The sequence below is a fragment of the Microcebus murinus genome, chromosome 4 (assembly GCF_040939455.1).
Source record: "Microcebus murinus isolate Inina chromosome 4, M.murinus_Inina_mat1.0, whole genome shotgun sequence".
Classification (NCBI taxonomy): domain Eukaryota; kingdom Metazoa; phylum Chordata; class Mammalia; order Primates; family Cheirogaleidae; genus Microcebus; species Microcebus murinus.
The window spans coordinates 3,079,243-3,103,893 of NC_134107.1; the positions used below are offsets into that span (position 1 = coordinate 3,079,243).

Consider the following 24,651-nt stretch of genomic DNA (forward strand, 5'->3'; position numbering starts at 1 on the left):
GCCGGGGGCGGGCCTGGCGGCGCGGACTCGCGGGCCATGGACGAGCCGAGCCTGCTGCGGCGCCGCGGGCTCCAGGTGAGGCCCTGCGCGGGCGGGCGGGCGGGCGGGCGGGGGCAGGGCGCGCGGCCCGGGGTTCCCGGCCCGACAGGTGCTGCGGGCGGGGCCTCCGCGGGCTTGGGGGAAACTGAGGCAGAGGGCAGGGCGCGCTCGGGTGGGTGCCCCTGCGCAACCGCTTCTCAAAGTGCTTTCCTCCTGCTGGGAGGGGGCAGATGTACCCCCCCCCAATTTGACATATGGGGAAACTGAGGCTCCGAGCGATAGCGTGGGAGGAAGGGGCTGAGGGCTGTGCCCCTCCCCGCCAGCTGCTCTAATAATAATGACAGGAGCGACGGCAGCCCGGGAGCTCGCCGTATGTCCACGGTCGTATTAATCCCGTGACTAGTGGTATATCCATATTATTCCACGGGTGTTAATATAACGCTGCCTCGGGTCGTGGCTGCGACGCCGCACCCCCTGCATCTCACCGCACCCCTACGGCGAGCTGGGGAGGTTGGGGCCGTCCGGGCGCCCATTTGTCAGATAAGGAAACTGAGGCTGGCGTCTGGGAAAGCGGCTAACCAGAGGTCGCCCAGCCAGGATTCGATCTAGCGTCCTTCATCAGCTCTCTCCGGGCACAAGCCGCTGCCTAGGTCACCTGTGTGACCTAGGTGGAGGGCGCCCGTGCTTCTCCGAGCCTCAGTTTCCCCCCGTGTCATGATCCTCCTCCTTTTCTGACCTCTGGCGCCAGGTTTGTGTTCGGCAGGTAGGAAGGTGGCATGCGGGATAGCTGAAGGCTAAGTTCGAAGCCACCCCGGGGCCATGTGACACCCCCCCCCCGGGAAAACTCCTTTGACCTCTCTGGGCCTCAGTTTCCCCATCTGTAGCAAATGAAAAATGAGAATTAAGAGGCTTTGGACATTTCCCTCTGGGGCTTAGACCACAGCCTTAATAAGCAGTCAGGTGTGCGGGCCGGGGAACCTGGAGGTTCGTTATTTACGCAACGAGCATTTATGCGGCTCCTGCTGTATGCCCGGCTCTGTAGAGTGTTCCCCGAGCTCTGGAGCCGCCTTCCCGGGCCTCCCAGGCTGCTGGGGAGGCGGATGCAGGCGTGGCGGCGGCGGCGACCCGCAGAGTTGGCGGCTGCGGTGGGGACTCGCGCCGGCGCGCGGGGCAGGGGTCTGGCCCAGGCGTTGCGGGTGCCGGGTGCCGGGGGTAGAGGCGGCGGGTGGCGGGGCGTGTAGGGAAGGGAGCGAGGGAAGCGGGCACCGAGAGAGGGCAGGGCGGGCTGGGTGGGAGCGGGGACGGGGCAGGCGGCGCAATGGGGCCGCGGGGGGCTGCGGGGCTGCCGGGCTGGGCTGCGGGGCTGCGGGACTGCGGGACTGCGGGGCTGCGGGGCTGCGGGGCTGCGGGGCTGCGGGACTGCGAACCCAACGGCTGGGACAGGAGGGAGGGGTGAGGAAGGGAACGGGCACAGCTGGGGGCAGAAACGCACCCCCAGTGTGTGGGGGCAGAACAGGAGGTGCTGGGGCCAGCTGCAGAAGTGGGGGGCCGTGTGGATAAGGGGGGCGCGGGGGGCTGGCGAGCGGCGGGGTGCTGCGGGGGGACGGGCCGCCTCCAGCCCCGCTTAGCCGCCAGCCCGCCCGGCAGCCTCTTAAAATAGAGAAGCCGCCTCCGGGTAGGCGGACGGGGGTGCAGCTGACGTCAGGAAGTGGGACCTGTTCCATGGGGGGGGGGTCAAATGTTCCCCGATGACAAGTCCTACCCCACCGAAAGGGAAACTGAGGCTCAGAGCGGCGTAGCCACTGCCGAGGGGGGCTCACGGAAATTAGACGACAATGTCAGGGTTTGAACCTGTGCAGGCCGGGCTCCCCCTTCGGCCCCAGCGGGCGCTGGCCTCCACCCGGGACGTGGGGTGATGAGCCGGCGCCCCCCGGGTGGCCGAGGGCATTCTGGGCGCAGGGGCCCCTGCAGGTCCCTAGAACGGGACCCCGCTGCTTAGGGCCGGGGGCTGCTGGCAGCGGCCGGCCACTTCCGGGCTCTTCAATGCTGATTTCGAAGAGGTTAGACTTTCCCCCCAGGGTGACCGGGAGCTATAGAAGGTGCTGGGTCGGGGGCAGGACATGCCTCTATCTCAAAAGATTCCTCTGAAGCCAGTGAGGGACGGACGGGCAAAAAGGGCAGGAAGCCAGGGGGGAGCATGCCAGAAAGTTCCAAGCAGGACAACGAAAATACTAATAAGACAACAGTGCGGTGTAACAGCCGTTCCCCTGAGCACGCTAAGCACTGTGCACGCATTTCATTCTCCCAACGCCCCGAGGGCTCGGTGTTTATTATTGGTCCCATTTTTCAGAGGGAGAAACTGAGGCTCAGAGAGGGAGAGCCACAGCCGGGAAGCAGAGAGCCGGGGTGGCGTCTGGTCTGGCGCCTGAAGGGGCCGGGCGCTGGGAGCTCTGGGCCTGGAACGACTGCGGTCTCAGGGCTCCTCAGAAGGGAGGCCCCGCTGCCGGCCGGGGACCCTGCAGCCGCCCAGGGGCGGCCGTGGGCTGGGGGACAGGGCGGCCAGCTTTCCCCAAAGCGGGGAGTCATAAAGAGTCAATGTTCGAGGCCCGGTGCGGTGGCTCACGCCTGTGATCCCAGCACTCTGGGAGGCCAAGGCGGAAGGATCGCTCGAGGTCAGGAGTTGGAGACCAGCCTGAGCAAGAGCGAGACTCTGTCTCTACCAAAAATAGAAAAAATTAGCCGGGCATGATGGCACATGCCTGTAGTCCCAGCTACTCGGGAGGCTGAGGCAGGAGGATCGCTTGAGCCCAGGAGTCTGAGATTGCTGTGAGCTAGGCTGACGCCACGGCACTCACTCTAGCCTGGGCAACAAAGCCAGACTCTGTCTCAAAAACAAAACAAAAAACCAAATTCCTCTGGGCGGCCGAGGCCGGAGGATTGCTTGAGGCCAGGAGTTCGAAACCAGCCTGAGCAAGAGCGAGACCCCCCAGTCTCTACTAAAAATAGAAAGAAATTAGCCGGACAACTAAAAGTATATACAAAAAATTAGCCGGGCGTGGTGGCGCATGCCTGTAGTCCCAGCTACTCGGGAGGCTGAGGCAGGAGGATCGCTTGAGCCCAGGAGTCTGAGGTTGCTGTGAGCGAGGCTGACGCCAGGGCACTCACTCTAGCCTGGGCAACAGAGCGAGACTCTGTCTCAAAAAAAAAAAAAGGGTTACTGTACAAGAGCTGGGGGCAGCGCAGAGGACTGGCCAGCCCGGACGGTAGCCGTGGCAGCCTGGCCAGGTGTGGCCCGGGAGGCTGGCCGCTGGCTGCCCGCCCCAGAGGTCCTGGCTGCGTGGGGACCTTCCCAAGTTGGGCTCAGCTCCCCGAGCCTGATGTGAGCAGGGGCCGGTGGCCAAGAGCTGCTGTCGCTCCGGGGTCTGTGACCCTCGTCTCTCGCTTGGACCTCACCCTGCAGAATTTGAAATCACCAGCTCCCCCAAGCAGAGGGTCCCGGGACAGAGACTTTGAACTTTATCTCCCCTGCTACTGGGAGGCTCCCTGGAGGTTCACCCTTCAAGGTCACCCTTCCTCTGGGCCAGGGTTCCGCTTCCCCTCCTCCTCCTCCTCCAGGAAGCCCTCCGGCTGGGCCGATGTGATCCATGCTGACTTCTCTCCCACTTCCCTCCCCGGGGACCAAACTTGCCCTGGGGCTTGGGGGCCGGAGACCCACGGGCTCGGGCTGTCTCCCACTTGCCGGCTGGGAAGTGGCTGTTGGGTCACCCCACTCTGGGAAGCCCCGTAGCTCCGCTCCCTGGGTGCCCCAACCCCTTCTCCCCCTTGGGGGTCTCTCCTAATCCGCCCCTCCAGCATGGGGGTACCCCTGCCCCGCCCTCTCCAAACTGGGGGCTCCTCCAGGGGGAGCTGAGGTCTGGGGGACCGGACACCATACATGCCACCTCGGAAGGGCGGTCCCGGGGTGGGGGCCGGCCCCGCACCCCGCTCGCTCGGAGCCGCGGAACAGCCGGCGAGCGGGGGCGCGGCGGAAGCAGATGGCGCGGGAGCGCGCGGCCGGGGGCGGTGCCGAGAGTTCCGCGTGGGTCCGGCGCCCGCAGCCGCTCGGGGACGACTTCCAGCCGGCGGAGCTTGCTCACCCCGCGCGGTCGCTGCCCTGGCTCCCCGCCCCCACCCCGCCCCGCCCCCGCGCCGGCCCCGGAGCCTGCCAGTTGTTGTTGTTCATGCTTCCCGGGACCCTGCCTAACTGGGCCCTTTCCCAAGCAGCCGGGAAACTGAGGCACAGAGAGGTCAAGTCGCTCGTCAGGGGTCGCACAGGCGCGGAAGCAGGGGAGCCGGTCGGGGAGCCCAGCACTGTCAGGGCTCTGGAAGGACACGGCTGGGGTGCATGGGGGCAGAGTGCCACTGGGCACCCCTGGGTTCAAGCCCCTCCCTGCTCCGTGCCACACGATGGGGGGGGCGGTGTGGTAAGACCTCGCAGCCAAGGGGGGAGGCAGAAGCCCCCAGCGGTGGCAGTGGTGGCGGTGTTGGTTCCCGGATCTACGACTGCTTGCACTCAATGTAGTGAGCTGCCCGTGCCTGGGGGTATTCAAGCAGGCGGGGAAAACCTCGGGATGGCGGGTCATTCTCCTCCCACCGGGAAGGGTCAGGCCTTTGGTGACGCCCCACGCCCGCCGGCCCTTCCACTCCACCCCCTGCCTCGAGACCTGCCCTCCCAGCCGGGCCATCCGGGCCGCGCGGCGGCTTCCGGCCCCCTCCAATCCGCTGCGGGAGGGGGCGATGACGTCGCTGGTTGCCATGGCGAACACCCCTATCCGGACGTGGGCAGCCTGGAGCCCACCGAGGCAAAAATAGTCCTGCGTCCCCAGCCAGGCCGCCCTGATGTGCGTGTGGCGGGGGTGTCCCAAGACCCAGTCCCCCTCCACAGACACACCTGGGCAGGTGGCTTCCCTCCGCGCCTCAGTTTCTCGGCCTGCAAAACTGCCCCTGCAGCCCGGTGCTCAGCCAATGGGAGGAAGGTGGCCAGGGTGGCCGTCACGACAGCTTCCCTGGGCACCTGCTGCCACCGGCAGTAGCACAGCAGCAGCGGGTGGTCATGTTACCCCAGCACCCTCCTGATGGTGTCTCCAACTTACAGACGGGGAAACTGAGGCACTTGCATGGCCCCGAAGGAACAGATAAAATAGAAGTGGACCCGGGTCCGAGGCGGGGTTTCTAAACTCCTGCTACACAGCCTTCCGAGGGTCTAAGAGCCCTCTTGGGCAGGCCACGGTGAGGGCGGACCATGGGGTCACAGTGGACCCCAAGCCCAGGGCACATGGTGAGGGCACCCAGAGCTGGTGTAGGTCGTCTTGCTGAGCTCCACCAGGGTCTTCTAAAGGGAGTCACCAGGCCGGCCGCGGCGGCTCGCGCCTGTCGTCCCAGCACTCTGGGAGGCCGAGGCGGGAGGATCGCTCGAGGTCAGGAGTTTGAAACCAGCCCGAGCAAGAGCGAGACCCCGTCTCTACTACAAATAGAAAGAAATTAATTGGGCAACTAATATATATAGAAAAAATGAGCCGGGCATGGTGGCGCATGCCTGTAGTCCCAGCTACTCGGGAGGCTGAGGCAGGAGGATCGCTTGAGCCCAGGAGTTGGAGGTTGCTGTGAGCTAGGCTGACACCACGGCACTCACTCTAGCCTGGGCAACAAAGTGAGACTCTGTCTGAAAAAAAAAAAATTAAATTAAATAAGTCAATAGTGGCTAAATACGAATAATCTGGAGCCCACGGAGCTAAAAATAGTCTTTTTTCACTATCTTTTCCCACTATCTAATAGTCTGTTTTAAACTTCTCCGTGCCTCAGTTTCCTTGCTTGGAAAGTGGCCCAGTTCCACAGGGTCCTGGCCCCTTACCTGCCACTGGGTGTGTGTAGGTTTGGGCCTTGGGCGCTGGGGCTGGTGGTTGGGGCACTGACAAGTGACTCGTTTTTTTTGTTGTTGAGACAGAGTCTCACTCTGTTGCCCAGGCTAGAGTGAGTGCCGTGGCGTCAGCCTAGCTCACAGCAACCTCAGACTCCTGGGCTCAAGCGATCCTCCTGCCTCAGCCTCCCGAGTAGCTGGGACTACAGGCATGCGCCACCACACCCGGCTAATTTTTTCTATATATATTAGTTGGCCAATTAATTTCTTTCTATTTATAGTAGAGACGGGGTCTCGCTCTTGCTCAGGCTGGTCTCAAACTCCTGACCTCGAGCAATCCGCCCGCCTCGGCCTCCCAGAGTGCCGGGATGACAGGCGTGAGCCACCGCACCCGGCCTATTCTCTTAAATAATTTTTGTTTAAAGCGGCTGGGTCTCACTCTGCCGCCCAGGCTGGAGTGCAGGGGCTCAATCATAGCTCACTGCAGCCTTGACCTCCTGGGCTCCAACTGTCCTCCTGCCTCAGCCTCCCCAGTAGCTGGGACTACAGACGTTCAGGCTGGGCTGGTTTTCTGTTTTTGTTTTTTTAAACATTTTTTTAATTGAGATGGGGGTCTTGCCATGTTGCCCAAGTTGGTCGTGAACTCCTGAGCACAAAGCCATCCTCCTGCCCCAGCCTCCCAAAGTGCTGGGATTACAGGCAGGCGTGAGGCCATTGTGCCTGGCCAATAAAATTATTTTTGATGCAGGTTGGGTAGGAGCTGGGTGGGGAGGCAGACGAGGAGGCCGACAGGGCCTCCAGGAAGAAGGGGCGTCTGCATGGAGACCTGGGGGGTTGCACGGCGGTTTGGGGGGGCCGGGAGGGGAGGGAGGCGGTTCTCAGAGCGGGCCGAGGCCAGCGTGAGGAGTGACCCCATCAGCTGGAGCAGCAAGCAGGTGACGGTTGGGGACCAGGGACCTGGTGGGCAGAGACCCGGGGCTCCCAGGGGCCTGTCCTTCTGGGGATGACCCCCCGTTTTTGTCTCGTTGCAGAAGGAGCTGAGCCTGCCTCGCCGGGGACGCAGGTGAGTGTGCCTGGGGCCCGTGGTCCCGGGCGCTGGCCCTTCAGCGGCTGCCGGACTCGTGCATCGATTTAACCCGGCACTCGCCATCGCGGGCCTGCGCGGCCGAGCGCACCTCTCTCCCCGAGCACCTCGCGCTCGCGCTGCGGATTTGCAAAAGATGAACCTGAGGGGTGCAGAGAAGTTTCCTCACCAGCTTCAGTGGCACCCCGCCTGGCAGGGGGACACTTGTCTGGACAGACAAGCGTCCAGACTGTGGGACTCCTGCCCCGAGTATGCTGGAGATGGCTTGGATGCCTCCCAGGACGGGCAGCTCACTTCCTTTCGGGGAACACCGGTAGAAAACTGTTTCTCTCAGGGTCCCACGGGTGCTCCCGTGGCTTGGCGGTTTTTTGGATCCCAAAAGCTTAGAGAACGGTGTTTGTCCGGTGACTTCGCTCGTTCAGGGTTGGGAGGAACGAAGCCCAGGCGGCCCCGAGCTGGTGGTTTGGAGGGGTATGCGTGTGGTCGCCCCATCTTTGGGGGCTGCATGTGCCTGAGTTGGGGCTGGGAATCACTCACGTAACACTCTGTGAGCGCCACTGTATGCAGGGCCCTGCTCAAGGTGGGGGGACGCGGAGGAGCCGGCGTCAGGCCCTGCCCGCGGAGCTTGTCGCCGCTGGGGGCAGCAGTGGTTGAAGTGAGGCAGGCGGGGGAGAAATTAACCAGAGAGAGGGAGGCAGGGGGCCTGGGGGGGGCTGTAGCCTGAAGGTTTGGGGGCCTCGGGAGGAGGAGGAGAGCTGGCCAGGGCAAAGTCTGGGGGCACAGAGGGGACAGCAGCGGCCAAGGCCCTGAGATGCCCGCAGGCTTGGCACTGGAGGCCAGGCGCGGAGGCCGGGCGGCCGGGCGGGGTGAGCGAGGGCGGAGGGGAAGGGGGAGGCCCCGAGCGTGGGGTCGGAGCGGTCCCTGGCCCAGGCCACCTGCTCGTGCCGCGTCGTCGCTGAGGGCGCAGCTGGTGCGGAGGGCGGGGCCTCGGGCGCTGCCCCAGGACCGCGCTGTCCCCAGCCTTGGCGGGGTGGGGGCAGGGCGGCTGACGGCGAATCAATAGGACCAAAGAGGGCGAAGTCCCCGGCCACTGGGCACGACGCAGCCAAAGACTCCCTGAGGGTTGTCCCTTCCCGCCGCCCGCCCTGGGCCCGGAGGGGTCAGAGCGGGACACGGGCGCTCCCAGACCGCGGCGCGGGGAGAGGGAGGGGAGGGCGGCGCGGGGCGGGGGGCGACGTTGCGGCGGGGTGCGGCTCGGGGCAGGGGCTGCGGCGCGGGCGGGCCGTGACGCGCGGGGCGGGGCGGGGCGGGCGCTGGATCGGCGGGGAGACCCACCCCGCGGCGGGGCGGGGCGCGGCGCCGGCGGTGGAGCAATCGCGGGCCGCCCTTCCTCCTCCGCGCGCGGCCCGGGGCGCGACACCCGGCGTCCCCACCCGGCGGCCCTCGGCGGCGCGACCCCTCCCGCGGGCAGGCCTGCGCGCAGGTGCGGCTCGAGCCCGCCTCGGGGCGGAGGAGCCCGCGCCCCCCGCCGGCCCGCGCCGGCGCCCTGTCGGTCCGTGTGCGCGCTGGAGCCGCGGTCGCGCCCGGCCTCGCCATGAAGTCCCGCCGGGACAAGCTGCGCATCCCCGCGCTGACCCTCGAGTGAGTGTGGCGGGCCGCGGGGCGCGGGGAGAGCCGGGAGACGACGACCCGCCCCCCCGCCGCGCCTGTGTCCCGGTCGCCCAGAAACGCGCCGCCGCCTCCGGGGAGCCCTCCGGGGCCCGCGGGCCGGCCCCGCCCTCACGGCGCGCCCGGGCCTGGGAGGCGCGTCCCCGAGCCGGCTCCGGGTCCGGCGGCGCGCGGGGCGCGCGCTCACCGCGCCGGCCTCTGTCTTTGCAGTCTGTCTCCGAGCAGCCAGAGCCCGGCCCTGCTGAGCCCCAGCAGCCCCTGCAGCCCCTGCAGCCCCTCGCCGGGCCTGCACCCCTGGAGGTGAGTGGCCGCGCGCGGGGCGGGGCGCCGACGTCGCCCCGGCTCCCCAGAGCCCCGGGAGCCCGCCAGGCCCCGCCTCTCCCTCAGGTGCCGCAGGCTGGTGACATCGCCTCTCTGGGCCTCAGTTTCCCGGTTCTGGCGGTGGCGCTGCGGTCTGGGGCCGCCATGGGAAAATCCCATGTGCAGCCCTGGCGGGAGGTCCCAGCTCGACAGGTGGCCGCGGCCGCGCCGGAACTTGGGCTGCTGCCCAAGGACTTCCCCGGGACAGGTGCGGGGCTCCCAGGCCGCGCGGCCTCCCCGCCGAGTCGGCCTCGCGGGGACCGCAGGCCCCTCCCTGCGAGCGCGCACACCCTCCCCCTGCCCGGTGCCTCGAGCTGCGAAGTGCTGTGCGCCACGTGCCCCGCGAGAGTCGGTTGAGGGTTCAAGCCACCCTCTGTGACCGGGCCTTGCGCCCGCATGGGAGGGCGTATGGTGGGCCGCCTGCACGGTCAGGGCGAAGGTTCAGGGTGGAACAACAGACGCGAGGGTCCCCGATGTCTAGAGTCAGAGGGCCCATCAGTCATTTACACCTTAGTATGAATGAGCTGCTCGGATCTCTCCGCAGACCTTTAATGGGGGGTGGGGGAGAGGGAACGATATAGAGCCCACACTGGGTTCTGGGCAACAAGGAGGTACCTTCCTTCATTTGATCAACAAGCACTCATTAGGCTCCTGGTGTTTGCCAAGAGCACAGCCATGAACAAGGCAAACGAAGTCTCTCCCTCTGGGGCTTCTCGGTCAGCTGGGGCAGGCGGGCAGTGCACTCGAGAGTGAATGGGTGACCAGGCTGGGCGGGCGCCTCTTGGGGAGGTGATGTTCGAGCCAGGGCCTGGGCAGAGCTAGGGGAAGGTCGGCGCCAGGCAGGGGGACCGGCACGTGCCAAGGTCCGGAGGCAGGATGGAGGCTTTCTTTTCTTTTCTTTTCTTTTTTTTTTTTGAGACAGAGTCTCACTCTGTTGCCCAGGCTAGAGTGAGTGCCGTGGTGTCAGCCTCGCTCACAGCAACCTCAGACTCCTGGGCCCAAGCGATCCTCCTGCCTCAGCCTCCCGAGTAGCTGGGACTACAGGCATGCGCCACCATGCCCGGCTCATTTTTTCTATATATATTAGTTGGCCAATTAATTTCTTTCTATTTATAGTAGAGACGGGGTCTCGCTCTTGCTCAGGCTGGTCTCAAACTCCTGACCTGGAGCAATCTGCCTGCCTCGGCCTCCCACAGTGCCGAGATGACAGGCGTGAGCCACCACGCCCGGCAGGGTTGGAGGGTTTCAAGCTGCAGCGGCTGCCCTCGGCGAGGAAAGGGCTGCGGGGACAGGCGTGGAGGCACCAGAGACAAGGCGGTGGCCAGGGCAACATCGAGGCGGGCGATGGTGGGGCCTGGCCCAGGTCAGGGTGCCCAAGGAGACGGGGAGACTCCTGTCACCCCCTTTTGGTGGAGGCGGAGACTGAGGCAATGACCCTTCTAAGGAACGCGTTACCGGGGTCACCCGGGGCAAGAAAGAGTGCCAGGCCGGATCTGCCTCTGAGTTCTGGGCTTCGGCCCCGGGTGAGGACAAGAGGAGAGGGGGGACCCTCGTGGACCCGCGTTGTGGGGGGCTGAGCCGGCGTGGCCAGGGAGAGAGGGGCAGAGCTTGGGGCTGGCACAGAGGCGGCCAAGCTGCCTCCCTCACCACCGGGGGCAGCAGAGCCGCACTGCCTTGGGCCAGGCGAGGACCGGCCTCCCTGCCTCCCCTGCTCCGTGCACCTGGGGGCAAGTCCACATTTCTCCCTCTAGCCGCCCCCCAGCCCCACAGGCCCAGCCCCTGCACACTCACACACACACACGCACACACACACGCACACGCCTGCCACCTCCCGGGCGCTGCTGGTGCCCTGGGCCGAGCCTGTAGCATGCAAGCCAGCCAACCTCAGGGCCTTTGCACCTGCCGTCCCAGCTTCCTCCTTTTTTCCTTCTACCGCATCCCCGGGGAGCCCTCGGGCGGGAAAGCTGCCCCCAGCCACGCCTCCTCCCAGCTGCACCCGTTGTGCCTGAGTGGTTATGGGTCGCTTTTCACGCCCAGAGGCCTGGGAGCCCCTGGAGGACCAGACCTGGATCCGTCCTGGTCACGTTGTATCCTCGGGGGCAGGGCCTGGTATGCAGCAGGCGCTCGGTTAACGCGTGCGGCTTGGATGACGGGCGGCAGCCTCGAGGGCCCCGAGCTGTGCTGGGGGTGGCGGTGGGGGCTGGTGTGGAGGAAGGTCGTGAGTCGAGCCCTCACGGACAGAGAGGCTTTTCCAAGTAGGAAGAGCACTGTCACAGGAGCATTCCTTCCAGGGCCTTGAACGCCAAGGGCAAGAAGAATGTGGGTCTTCTACCTAGACTGCAGGGGTCTTCAGACTTTTTTTTTTTGAGACAGAGTCTGGCTTTGTTGCCCAGGCTAGAGTGAGTGCCGTGGCGTCAGCCTCGCTCACAGCAACCTCAGACTCCTGGGTTCAAGCGATCCTCCTGCCTCAGCCTCCCGAGTAGCTGGGACTACAGGCACGCGCCACCACGCCCGGCTCATTTTTTCTATATATTTTTAGTTGGCCAATTAATTTCTTTCTATTTATAGTAGAGACGGGGTCTCACTCTTGCTCAGGCTGGTCTCGAACTCCTGACCTCTATCGATCCTCCCGCCTCGGTCTCCCAGAGTGCTGGGATGACAGGCGTGAGCCGCCACGCCCGGCCTCTCAGACTTGTTAACCAGGGGGCCAGTCCGCCGTCCCTCAGACCGCTGGAGAGCGCGGTGCACCGCGGGCGGGACGAGCCGGCTGCTAAGCAGGACAGGCGGCTGTGGCGGCAACAACACCCGGCGGGCCGGATACATGTGCTGGGCGGCCCGCGTGTGGCCCACGGGCGGGCGGTAGTTTGAGGACGCCTGACCCAGGGCACTGGGAGTCGCATAGGGCGTGGCCGGGCGGGCCGTGGCCAGTGCAGGGCGGGGGTGGGGAGGGCTGCGCTGACAAGGGCTTGCTGCAGGGTGGGGGTCCTGCGCCTACCTGAGGCTCGGCCATCCGCACAGTCACTGGCACAGGTAGAGAGGGGCAAAGGTCAAGGTCCCCGAGCGGGTCAGGGACAGCGTCGGTCTGAGCCCCGGGAGAGGGATTTCTCCCAGGTTTTGCCGTAAAAGCCGCAGGGAGCCACGGAGGGCGCGTGAGCAGGGGAGGGGTGTGATGTGGCGGGGTGCCGGAGACCAGCGGCCGGGCCAGCCACCCGCGGCAGTCCTTCCCCACGGCCGCAGGTCCTCGGGGTTGTTGGCTGCAGCCTTGTCCTGTGCAGAGCGGGAAACTGAGGCCAGACGGGCACGGCAGAGGCAGTGGCTGGGGTGCCAGGGCGGTGGGTGTAGGCAGCGGGGCGGGTGGAGGTGTCGCGGGTTCACCCGAGGCTGGCGTGACGGGGGTACCTGCTCTTCACCGAGCGTGTGCCCAGGTGCGCCCCGGCCCCTGCGGGCCGGCCGTGCGTGCCGCAGCACCGTGTGGACACAGTGGCTCTGTCCTCACTTGGGTCCTCAGACCCAGGAGCCCTCTGTCCCCTGCACGGGGCTCAGGCCAGACACGCGGGGCCATAGGTGACCACTCCTGTCCCTCGTCATGTCCAGCCCCTGTGTAGCCTGGCCCTCGGTCTCAAAACGAGTCCAGAGTCCACTCACTCTCTCCACGGCCCTGGCGTGAATCAGGCCACAGCGTCCCCCTCGGAGACACGGTCCCCGCCTCCTGCCACGCCCACTTCTGCCCACGGTGGCCCCTGACCCCACGGCTGACATACGGGGGTTCACAAACATAGTCCAGATTGTGCCCCTCCCCAGCTCAAACGCCCTCTGAGGCTCCCCATTTCTCCTGCCATGAAACCACCCTCCTCCCCGCAGCCCACAAGGGCGCCCCTCCCCCCCCCACCCCCCGCCTCTGCCCCTCAGGGCCGCCCAGAGAGTGTGCCCTTTGCCCGGACACTTTCTTTTTTTTTTCTTTTAATTTTTTTTTTTTTTTTTGAGACAGAGTCTCGCTCTGTTGCCCAGGCTAGAGTGAGTGCCGTGGCGTCAGCCTCGCTCACAGCAACCTCAGACTCCTGGGCTCAAGCGATCCTCCTGCCTCAGCCTCCCGAGTAGCTGGGACTACAGGCACCACGACCGGCTCATTTATATATATATATATTTTTAGTTGGACAATTAATTTCCTTCTATTTTGTAGTAGAGACGGGGTCTCGCTCTTGCTCAGGCTGGGTTTGAACTCCTGACCTCGAGTGATCCTCCCGCCTCGGCCTCCCAGAGTGCTAGGATTACAGGCGTGAGCCACCATGTCCGGCCTTTTTTTTGAGACAGAGTCTCGCTCTGTTGCCCAGGCTAGAGTGTGTGCCGTGGCGTCAGCCTCGCTCACAGCAACCTCCAACTCCTGGGCTCAAGCAATCCTCCTGCCTCAGCCTCCCGAGTAGCTGGGACTACAGGCGTGCGCCACCATGCCCGGCTAATTTTTTCTATATATTTTTAGTTGGCCAATTAATTTCTTTCTATTTCTAGTAGAGACGGGGTCTCGCTCTTGCTCAGGCTAGTTTTGAACTCCTGACCTCGAGCGATCCTCCCGCCTCGGCCTCCCAGAGTGTTAGGATTGCAGGCGTGAGCCACCGCTCCCGGCCTGCCTGGGACACTTTCTGCATGGCCGGCTCCTCTCCCCGTCTCAGCGCTCGGCTGGCCGCGGCCACCCTTTGCCCTGCTACCTCCTTTGTTTCCCTTTCCCAACGTTGGTGTTTGAAGTTATCTTGTTCACTTAATTGTGTCCTGTTTACTCTCTGCCTCCTCCACCAGACCAGAGGCCCCTGAGGGCAGGGATTTTGTGTGGCCTGGTCCCCACTGTGTCCCCAGGGTTCAGCACAGGGGCAGGCACACAGTAGGTGCTCAAGAAATGTTTGTTGAGTGAATGAACGGCCAGATACGGATGTTTGAGCCCGGGGTCTGGGGACTCCGGGGGGCCTTCGAAGGGAGGCCTCCCAGCAGGGTGGCACTGGGCATGGGGAGAAGTCTATAAGGGACTTGCGAAGAGGGCTGGGCAGGGTTAGGGCCACACACCAGCTGGCAGCAACTTCTTGGTGCCTCAGTTTCCTAGATTGTCTCCTGTTCTCAGATATGGGATGTGGGCTGCAGCGTCAGACCTGGGCTGGGTCCCAGTGTCCTGTGGCTGTCGGTGTGATGCTGCTTCTGACGTCCCTGGGCTGTCATGAGAAGAGGAAGCATTAATTCAGCACCTACTGTATGAGACTTGTCCTTCCATCATGGCTTCCATAGTGAACACGTACTGTCCCCTTTCTGTGTCTTCCATTCTATTATGTTTTCAAACAGAGGCCTGGAAGTCAGCCTGATACTCCGGCTGCCCTTTGTAGGCGCCTCGTTTGCATAATCCTCGCATTTCCTCCCATGTTACAGTTGAGGAGCCTGAGGCTGGGGGGCCGTTCAGTCAGGTGTCCGATCCCTGAGTGTAACCCAGGGCTGGTGGCTTTTCCCATCACACCTGGGCAGAGCATGTCACATGGCCCTGGCGCCATCTGCCAGACACAGCTGTGCGGGTCCCGCGCTGGGAGGTGTTGGGACCCCAAGGAGCCCCAGGCCCGGGTAAGGCAGAGCCCGACACCCGCGAGAGAGGGTGCTGGGGATGGGGGGCGGTGACCAATCCTGCGAGGCTGGCTGCAAGTCGCGGGGCCGGGGTGCGCGTGGTGGCACGAGCCGGGGGGCCGCTGGGCGGGTCGCGAGTGCGGTGCGGCACTCGCTAGTGCTTAGCGCCCGGGCAGACAAAAAGGCGGGAGGGATCTGATTTAGGTTTGGACCAAAGAGAGCCAAGATCCCCGGCTCCAGGTTAAGGTGCGGCCAACGCCCCGCCCCCGACGCCCGCGGCCTTGGCAACGCCCCGCCCCTCTCCCAGCATCCCTGGTAACGCCCCGCCCCTCTTCCCGCAGCCATGGCAACGCCCCGCCTCTCTCCCCGCGGCCACGGCAACGCCCCGCCCCTCTTCCAGCGGCCCCGGCAACGCCCCGCCCCTCTCCCAGCATCCCTGGTAACGCCCCGCCCCTCTTCCCGCAGCCATGGCAACGTCCCGCCTCTCTCCCCGCGGCCACGCCAACGCCCCGCCCCTCTCCCCGCGGCCACGGCAACGCCCCGCCCCGCTCCCCGCGGCCATGGCAACGCCCCGCCCCTCTCCCCGCGGCCACGCCAACGCCCCGCCCCTCTCCCCGCGGCCATGGCAACGCCCCGCCTACTCGCCCGCGCGCGGGCCCAACGGCCTGGCTTCCGCGCCGCTCGCCCCGCCCCCCGCAGGCCCCGCCCCCGCGCTCGCCTGCGCGGCGTTGGCGGCCGCGCTCGGGGGCGCGCGCTCCGTGCTCGCTCCCGCGCGGCGGCCCCGCGCCGCCCCCCGCCCCCCGCCCGGCTGCGCGGGGCTCCGGGCCGAGCCCGCCGGGGGTTCGCGCCCCGCCGCCGCCGCCTGCGCCCCCGCTCCCGGGCCGGCGGGCATGTCCGACCCGAGCTGCTGGGCGGCGGCGCCCGCGCGCCGGAGCCGCCTGGCCAAGGGCGCGCTGCTGCAGCGCTCCAAGAGGTAGGCCGGGCGCGCCGCAGCCGCGCGGGGTCGGAGCCGGGATTCGAACCCGGGGCCCAGGGCCGCGCCCAGCCAGGCGAGCGCCGCTGGGAAACCGGAGGCTGCTGGGCTCCCGGGCCGCGGCGTGGGAATGCCGGCGCGGAGAGCAAATATTTACCGCAGCAGGCTGGCGCGGGTGGAGTGTGGGGGTCCCCACAGCTGGGGTGAACCCGGGGCAAAGCCTGGCCTCCCCTGGGAGTCTCAGTTTCCCCTCCCGACCAGCGGAGAGGCTGAGCGAGGAGGGCTGTGGGTGGGACAGGGCCTGGGTTCGGATTTCAGCTCAGCCACGGCCGGCCAGGCTGTGTGACCTGAGGCAGTTCCCCAACCTCTCTGTGCTTGCTGGGTCTGCCATGGGCGCCGGGCTGGGGCATTCCGGAAGGGTCTGGGCGGTGGGGTCCGCTGCTGAAGGGCCTCGAATGCCGAGCGCAGGGCTTAGACACCCCCCTCCAAGATCCTGGGGTGCCACAGCGTGCTCACGGGGACGGGGGGCAGGGAGCCGCCCGGGGTCCCCGCTTTCTGCCGTGCTGTCCCCCTCTGCTGTGTCCCGGGCACCTTCTCCGGGTCCCCAGCCTCCCCAGGGAGGCCGAAGCTCGCAGCCGGGCCTGCAGAGCCCCTCAGGAAGTCAGCAGATGGCCCCAGTCCTCTGTGGGGTCCTCGAAGCTGGCTGTTCTCGCGGCCTCGCCCGGGAGGCCCAAATGCCGCTGGAGGAGGCGGCCGGTCCGCAGGTGGTCGCAGGGTGGTGGGGTGTTGGGGAGGTGGGGTGGGGTGCACGGGGCCAGGAGCCAGGTGAGGCCGGGAGGAAGTGGGGCCTGGCGGGGTGCGTGTGCCGGGGAGGCAGGAAGCCTCGCAGGAACCTGCGGGTTTCGCTTTTGCTTCTGCACCTCGGGGGCTGGGGCCCCGGCCCTGAGGCCGCGGGTGTCTGTGGCCTCAGTCTCCCCTCCTGGGGAGTGGATGCGGCCGGTCCCTTCCCTGCCTCGGAGGCTGCCGGGGATCGGTGGGCACGTGTCCGGGGACCGGCTCACCGGGCGGCCCGGAGCTGGGCGCTCCGTCTGGGTTTCCTCCTTCCAGCTACACAGATGGGGAAACCGAGGCTGGAGGGCGGCCGCAGGTGGAGCCGTGGACAGGCTGGGACCCTCTTCCCTGCCCGCCTTGTCCCCAGAGCCACTTTGAGGATCACGCTCTCCCACGCCTTGGCCCGCACTGAACCCCGTTCTGCCTGGGGGACCCCACTGCCGTCTCTCGGGCGGGCCTGCCTCGCTGCCTGCCAGGCTGCGTTGGTGGCTGGCGTGTGGGCGCGACTGGAACAGCTGCTGCTGTTGCCGAGCAACTGCGCTGGGGGGGGCGGCTCTGCTTCCCGGGCCCAGGCGGGGGCTGGGCTGGCGGGTGGAAGAGGGGGTCCCGGTGGAAGAGGGGGGCCCGGGTGGAAGAAGGGGGCCCCGCTTGGGAGAGAGGGGGTCCTGGGTGGAAGAGGGGGTCCCAGGTGGAAGAGGGGGGCCCGGGTGGAAGAGGGGGGCCCGGGTGGAAGAGGGGGTCCCGGGTGGAAGAGGGGGTCCCGGGTGGAAGAGGGGGTCCCGGGTGGAAGAGGGGGGCCCCGCTTGGGAGAGAGGGGTCCCGGGTGGAAGAGAGGGGCCCGGGTGGAAGAGGGGGGTCCCAGGTGGAAGAGGGGGAGTCCCGGGTGGAAGAGGGGGGCCCCGCTTGGGAGAGAGGGGGTCCTGGGTGGAAGAGGGGGTCCTGGGTGGAAGAGGGGGTCCCAGGTGGAAGAGGGGGGCCCGGGTGGAAGAGGGGGCCCCACTTGGGAGAGAGGGGTCCCGGGTGGAAGAGAGGGGCCCGGGTGGAAGAGGGGGTCCCGGGTGGAAGAGGGGGGTCCCGGGTGGGAGAGGGGGCATCCCGGGTGGGAGAGTGGGGGGTCCAGGTGGAAGCGGGGGGCCCGCATGGGAGAGGGGTCCGGGTGGAAGCGGGGGCCTGGGCGGGCGGGCCCGGGAGGAACGTGCGGGCAGCGGAGGGTGGGCACACGGGGCTGTGAAGGAGCCCGCTGCTTTCGGGGTTTCGCGTGGGGGGACTGGCACTGCGGGGGGTCGTGGGGAGCAGGAGGGGTGCTGAGATGTGGGGCGGTGGCCTGCGGAAGGCCGTGTGGGACCCACGCGGTGGGAGTCTGGCTCGGCCCTCTGTGGGCTCCGGGGCGGCCATCTGCCCTCCACCTGGCCTGGGGGGGGTGGCCGCGGCCGGGCAGGCGAGGGCCGGGCTGTGGACAGACACCCCTGAGAAACGGCCGCGCAGTGTCCACATGAGGCCGGCAGCGTGTCCTGCCACCACAGGTGACAACGCTGGCAGTGGTTTGTTGTTTTGTGTTTTTTTTTGAGACAGAGTCTCCCTCTGTCGTCCAGGCTAGAGTGAGTGCCGTGGCGTCAGCCTAGCTCACAGCAACCTCCAACTCCTGGGCTCAAGCGATCCTCCTGCCTCAGCCTCCCGAGTAGCTGGGACGACAGGCATGCACCACCATGCCCGGCTCATTTTTTCTTTTCTATATATTTTTTAGTTGGGCAATTAATTTTTTTGTATTTCTAGTAGAGACGGGGCCTCGCTCTTGCTCAGGCTGGTCTCAAACTCCTGAGCTCAGACGATCCTCCCGCCTCGGCCTCCCAGAGTGCCGGGATGACAGGCGTGAGCCACCGCGCCCGGCGGCCGGTAGTTTTAATCATAAGCAGCTTGAGCGTCAGGTGGTGGCTCCGCCCGGGGACCGAAGGCTGGGCTAGGCGGGGCTCTGGGGCACCGCGTGGGGCTGGTCACGACCACGCTCCCCACCCTGTCCTCCCGCCCGGAGGCGGCCGCCCAGCGCCCCGGGCCCCAGGCGCGCACAGGGTCCCCCCACTTCCACCCGTCTGATCTCGTCCCCTCCCGCTTGCTCGCAGCTGCCGCAGCGGGAACCGCAAGAGCTTGGTGGTAGGAACGCCCTCACCAACTCTCTCCCGGCCCCTGTCGCCGCTGTCTGTCCCCACGGGTGAGTGTGGGGGGAGCAGGTGGGCGCCGCGCCCCGTTTCTGCCCCTGCTGACTCAGTTTCCCCCCACCGCCTCTCCCTCAGCAGGCAGCAGCCCGTTGGACAGCCCCCGGAACTTCTCGGCAGCATGCGCCATCAACTTCCCCTTCGCCCGGAGGTGAGCAGGTGGTGGCCGCGGCTTTGGGGCGGGCGGGGGCATGCGCTTGGTGGCCGGCCCTGGCTAATCACTGCCTCCCCTCCCCCCTGTCCCCTGCATGGCGGCGGCCTCTACCCCTGGCCTCCTCCCCCCCCTCGCAAATGCATGGCCTCCTGCAGCCACGTGGCTCGAGTGGACAGGTAATTTCCTCCCCCATCCCGGAGGGGGCGGGGGAGGACGGGGACGCCGCCCGTGTCCAAGCGTCACCAAAAACGTGGCTCACTCGCTTAGCAAGAAACTCACCGAGCACCTGTTGTGGGCCGGGCCGGGCGCTCCCATTGCCCTCACTCAGCGAACAGCATTTATTGAGCGCCTCTTGCATGCGAGCCCTGTGCTGGGGGCGGGGCGCGGCCGCCGGGGAGTCCTCTGCTTGGCGGGGGCAGCCCAGCGCGTCCCCCCAGCACCTGCCACTCAGAGCTTGGGGCGCTGACGGGAGGGCGGGGGACGCACTGGCGGCTGGGGCGAGGGGAGGCTTCCCGGAGGCTTCCCGGAGGAGGCGTCCGAGGAGGGCGGACGGAGAGAAAACGCGGGCGGAAGCCCCAGCGGTCAGGCCGCGCCCCCGGGGTCATCTTATCACAAGGTCCTTGCTCTGACGGGGCCGGGAACCTGCGGGCCACGGCGGGCCCGGGGACCCCACAGACACAGGGCCGGGGCCTTGCTCCCACCTGCCCCCCTTCCCCTCCCTCCAGGGCGGACGGCAGAAGATGGTCCCTGGCGTCTCTCCCGTCTTCCGGCTACGGCACCAACACACCCAGCTCCACCCTCTCGGTACCTGCGGCCCTGCCCGGCGGGCGGACCAGGCGGGCGGGCGGGCGCCGGTTGGGGCCGGGGCGCTCCTTTCCGTTTCTTTCGAGGTGCCGGGGAGTGGTGCAGCCGGCAAACATCCTGGCTGTCCCCTCCAGGCCCCCTTCTGGGAAGTGTAAAGGGCCCCTGAGAAGACCCAGCCCTGGCCCCAAAGAGCCCCCAGCCTGGAGGCCACAGACAGCCCTAGCCTGTGGGGTCAGGGCCTGGCCAGAGGGGGGCACTCAGGGCTGCCAAAGGGAGCGGTCAAGGAGGGCTTCCTGGAGGAGGGGGCATCAGAGGTGGGGTTTTGAGGGATGCCTAGGAGCCAGGCGGGAGGAAAGAATGTCACCATCTGATGGCCAGCAGGCAGCCTGGGTGCTGGGGGTGGCGTTGGCCGTGAGCTCATGGCTCTGGTCCTCCCCTCCCCCTCCCCCCCCCTGTCAGTCAAGCTCATCCTCCCGGGAGCACCTCCACCAGCTTCCCTTCCAGCCCACGCCGGACGAGCTGCACTTCCTGTCCAAGCACTTCCGCAGCTCGGAGAGCGTGGCCGATGAGGACGGGGGCCGCTCCCCCCGCCTGCGGCCCCGGTCCCGCAGCCTCAGGTGGGCCTCGACCTCGGGCTGCCCTGGAGACCCAAACCGCCCCCACACCCTGCCTGCGCCCCGGGCCTCTGACCTGGTGCCTCAGAGTCCCCTCCCCCGTCCCCCCTTCCCCCCTCACCAGGCTCAGTCTCAGGTCTCACCTGAAAACCAACCAACCCAGCCGGGCACGGTGGCTCACGCCTGTCATCCCAGCACTCTGGGAGGCCGAGGCGGGAGGATCGCTCCAGGTCAGGAGTTCGAAACCAGCCTGAGCAAGAGCGAGACCCCGTCTCTACTATAAATAGAAAGAAATTAATTGGCCAACTGATATATATATAAAAAATTAGCCGGGCATGGTGGCGCATGCCTGTAGTCCCAGCTACTTGGGAGGCTGAGGCAGAAGGATCACTCGAGCCCAGGAGTTTGAGGTTGCTGTGAGCTAGGCTGACGCCATGGCACTCACTCTAGCCTGGACAACAAAGCGAGACTCTGTCTCAAAAAAAAAAAAAAAAAAGAAAAAATGAGCCGGGCATCGTGGTGCATGCCTGTAGTCCCAGCTAACTGGGAGGCCGAGGCGGGAGGATTGCTCCTGGTCAGGAGTTCAAGACCAGCCTGAGCAAGAGCAAGACCCCGGTCTCCACTAAAAATAGAAAGAAATTAATTGGCCAACTAAATATATATAGAAAAAATGAGCCGGGCATGGTGGTGCGTGCCTGTAGTCCCAGCTGCTCGGGAGGCTGAGGCAGGAGGATCACTTGAGCCCAGGAGTCTGAGGTTGCTGTGAGCGAGGCTGATGCCGCGGCACTCACTCTAGCCCAGGCGACAGAGCGAGACTCTGCCTCAAAAAATAAATAAATAAATAAGAAAATATTGTCAGTTATCGGTTGCCAGGAAGGAAGTAAAGTTAGAAAAAGATAAAAGTGTAAAATATAAATTAAAAATATAAAAAAAAAAATAAGAAAACCAGCCAACCAGCCGTCCCCTTGCAGCCCGGGCCGCACGTCGGGGACCTTCGACAACGAGGTGGTCATGATGAATCACGTGTACCGCGAGCGGTTCCCCAAGGTGCGCGCCCGGCCCGGCCCCACCTCGCGCCGTCGGTCCGTCCGTCCGTGTCTGTCTTTCCCCGCCCGAGACCCGTCGGTCCACGGACGCCGCGCCCGCGCCCCCTCCCGCGCCACCCCCGCGTGCGCGTGCGCGTGCCGCCGCCCGCCGCCCTGACCCGGTCCCCGCCCGCAGGCCACGGCGCAGATGGAGGGCCGGCTGCGGGAGTTCCTGGCGGCCTACGCGCCCGGGGCGCGGCTGGCGCTGGCCGACGGCGTCCTGGGCTTCATCCACCACCAGATCGCCGAGCTGGCGCGCGACTGCCTGGCCAAGTCGGGCGAGGCCCTGGTCACCTCGCGCTACTTCCTGGAGATGCAGGAGAAGCTGGAGCGGCTGCTGCAGGACGTGCGTGGGGCGCGCGGGGCGCGGGGCGCGGGCGGGCCGGGCCGGGCCGTGGGTGACGCGGCCGTCTGCCTCCCCCAGGCGCGCGAGCGCTCGGACAGCGCCGAGGTCGGCTTCATCGTGCAGCTGGTGCGCAAGCTGCTCATCGTCATCGCGCGGCCCGCGCGGCTGCTCGAGTGCCTGGTGGGTCCCTCTCGCGCGGCGGGGCGGCGACAGTGCCCGCGCGGGTGCCCCCACCCCCGCCAGGGACAGCGCGCACGCGGGTGCCCCCAACCCCGCCAGGGACAGCGCGCACGCGGGTGCCCCCAACCCCGCCAGGGACAGCGCGCACGCGGGTGCCCCCACCCCCGCCGGGGACAGCGCGCACGCGGGTGCCCCCAACCCCGCCGGGGACAGCGCGCACGCGGGTGCCCCCAACCCCGCCGGGGACAGCGCGCACGCGGGTGCCCCCGCCCCCCGCCCACCACCCCCACCAGGGACAGTGCGCACGCGGGTCCCCCGTCTCCCAGCCCGCCCCGCGGCGACAGCGCACACGCGGGTGCCCCCAACCCCGCCGGCGACAGCGTACACGCGGGTGACCCCGGGCCGGCGACAGTGCCCACGTGGGTTTCCACGCCGGCGACAGAGCGCATGCGGGTGTCCCCCTGGGCCTGCGACAGTGCCCGCGCGGGTGCCCCCACCCCCTCCAGGGACAGTGCCCACGCGGGTACCCCCGCCCCCACCCCCTCCGGTGACAGCGCGCACGCAGGTGTCCCCCCTGGGCCGGCGACGGTGCCCACGCGGGTGACCCCGGGCAGGATGGGCGTCCCCCGGGAAGGCACGGTAGCTGCAGCCGGTGGCAAGGACGGGGCAGGGCAGGGGCGGTGGGCCGCAGAGGCGGGACCGGCCCGCGGGCTGACCAGAGCCCCTCGGCCCCCAGGAGTTCGACCCGGAGGAGTTCTACCACCTGCTGGAGGCGGCCGAGGGCCAGGCCCGCGAGGGCCACGGCATCAAGACGGACCTGCCCCGCTACATCATCGGGCAGCTGGGCCTGGCCAAGGACCCGCTCGAGGGTGAGCTGGTGGCGGCCGGGTTCCAGCCTGAGCCTGGGGACTCCAGGGCCCTGCCCTTGGCCGCCTGCCGGAAACGCCCAAGATTCCCGGGGTCGGGAGGTGGCTGCCGGCATCCCCAAATTCCGCCCCTAGATTGCCGGGGTGCCTGGGAGACCCATGGCCCTTCTAGAAGGTTCCTCGGGGGCTGCTTAGTCCAGCCTCTCGGGCTTGGCTGGGGAGACCCTGCATTTCCCGGCCCAGGACGAGCCTCTGGGAAGTTTCCAGATGACAGAGGGGAGGCCGGGAGGCCCCTTGCGAGGCTCTGCGCTTGTCTTGCAGAGATGGTACCACTGAGTCACCTTGACGAAGGACAGCCCCCAGACCCCGAGTCCCCAGAGGTACGTGGCAGGGCCTTGGGGCCCCACCTGTCTTGTTCTTTCTAGGCCCGACCAGGTGGCCACGGGGATGGCTGGGCTTGCCAAGGTGTTGCATGCAGTAGGCACTTAATAAACACCTGTGGCTTTGGGGGCACCCTGGCAATGCCAGGCAGGACAGCCTCCCATTGGAGGTCGGGCGGGGCAGTGCCGGAGGGGGCACTGGCAAGGTGGGTTTTGAAGGACGTGTAGGAGTTTGCCGGGAGGAGGGCACAGCTTGAGCGAACAGCCTCAGGAACTCGGAAGCCGGGCTGGAGAAGTCCGGACAGGGGAAGCCGCGGCCGGCTCTGCCGTGGGCGGGACCCTGAGCCCTTCCTGTCCCCACCCCCACCCAGAGCCGTGCCCTGGTCGGCCAGTCGAGGAGGAAGCCGTGTGAGAGCGACTTCGAAACCATCAAACTCATCAGCAACGGGGCCTACGGGTGAGTCTACCGTGGTCCGTGGGCCCATTTCTCAGAGGGGATGGCCGAGGCCCGGGCAGCCCTTTGGCCAACTCCGCCCCGGCACGGTTCACACATTCTCAGCTGAACGTGCAGCCAGGGAGACTGATGAGTTTGGTGGCCGAACGCTTTGTTTTTTTTTTGAGACAGAGTCTCGCTTTCTTGCCCGGGCTAGAGTGAGTGCCGTGGCGTCAGCCTCGCTCACAGCAACCTCAGATTCCTGGACTCAAACAATCCTCCTGCCTCGGCCTCCGAAGTAGCTGGGACTACAGGCGTGCGCCACCACGCCCGGCTAATTTTTACATATATATATATTTTTTTAGTTGGCCAATTAATTTATTTCTGTTTATAGTAGAGACGGGGTCTCGCTCTTGCTCAGGCTGGTCTCGAACTCCTGACCTCGAGCAGCGATCCTCCCGCCTCGGCCTCCCTGAGTGCTAGGATGACAGGCGTGAGCCGCCGGCCACCGGCTTTTGAGCTGAGGGTCTCAGCCTGCGGCGGTGCAATGCACAACCCAGGCAGATACCTGGGGCCGTTTGGGGCTCCTTTCTGTGGCACCAGGGGCCGCGGGGGCTGCTTTGGGGGAGCGCCGGGGAGGACACGTCACGTCCCAGCAAGCGCCGCCCCGCAGGGCCGTCTACCTGGTGCGGCACCAGGACACCCGGCAGCGCTTCGCCATGAAGAAGATCAACAAGCAGAACCTGATCCTGCGCAACCAGATCCAGCAGGTGTTCGTGGAGCGCGACATCCTCACCTTCGCCGAGAACCCCTTCGTGGTCGGCATGTTCTGCTCCTTCGAGACGCGCCGCCACCTGTGCATGGTCATGGAGTACGTGGAAGGTGCGGCGCCGGGGCCCGCGCGCCCGTGGCTGGCGGGGAGCTCACGCCTCCCGCGCCTGGGGGAAAGTCCCCCGGGACGGAGCCGAGGTCTGCGGGGTCCTCCGGGGAGAGCCCCCGAGCTGGTCGGGGAACCCCGGGGGACCCCAGAGGGGGGCAGGGGGCCCTGCGGGGGGGGGGCGATGGGGGTCGTCTAGATGTGACTGCAGTTGGGAGCCTTGGGGGTAAGGGAGGGAGGGACGGCCCTGGCAGGGGCC

General features: G+C 66.7%; 1 protein-coding gene across 5 annotated transcripts in view; it reads left to right on the forward strand.

Moving 5' to 3' along the window:
• MAST3 (microtubule associated serine/threonine kinase 3) overlaps window positions 1–24,651 on the forward strand; it is a 38,868-nt gene continuing 14,217 nt past the window's right edge. Inside the window, exons 1-13 of one of the 5 annotated variants that reach the window (XM_076001528.1) lie at window positions 1–75; window positions 6,967–6,998; window positions 18,561–18,649; window positions 18,732–18,804; window positions 19,533–19,611; window positions 20,071–20,228; window positions 21,197–21,272; window positions 21,447–21,656; window positions 21,735–21,836; window positions 22,573–22,705; window positions 23,024–23,082; window positions 23,454–23,539; window positions 24,189–24,397. In XM_076001528.1, coding sequence (XP_075857643.1) covers window positions 37–75; window positions 6,967–6,998; window positions 18,561–18,649; window positions 18,732–18,804; window positions 19,533–19,611; window positions 20,071–20,228; window positions 21,197–21,272; window positions 21,447–21,656; window positions 21,735–21,836; window positions 22,573–22,705; window positions 23,024–23,082; window positions 23,454–23,539; window positions 24,189–24,397 — 1,345 coding nt within the window. In that variant the 5' untranslated portion in view covers window positions 1–36. Of the gene's footprint in view, window positions 76–6,966; window positions 6,999–8,508; window positions 8,661–8,897; window positions 8,988–15,529; window positions 15,613–18,560; window positions 18,650–18,731; window positions 18,805–19,532; window positions 19,612–20,070; window positions 20,229–21,196; window positions 21,273–21,446; window positions 21,657–21,734; window positions 21,837–22,572; window positions 22,706–23,023; window positions 23,083–23,453; window positions 23,540–24,188; window positions 24,398–24,651 lie in introns of those variants that run through there. The other 4 variants (XM_076001524.1, XM_076001525.1, XM_076001526.1 and 1 more) reach the window with 4 other exon arrangements.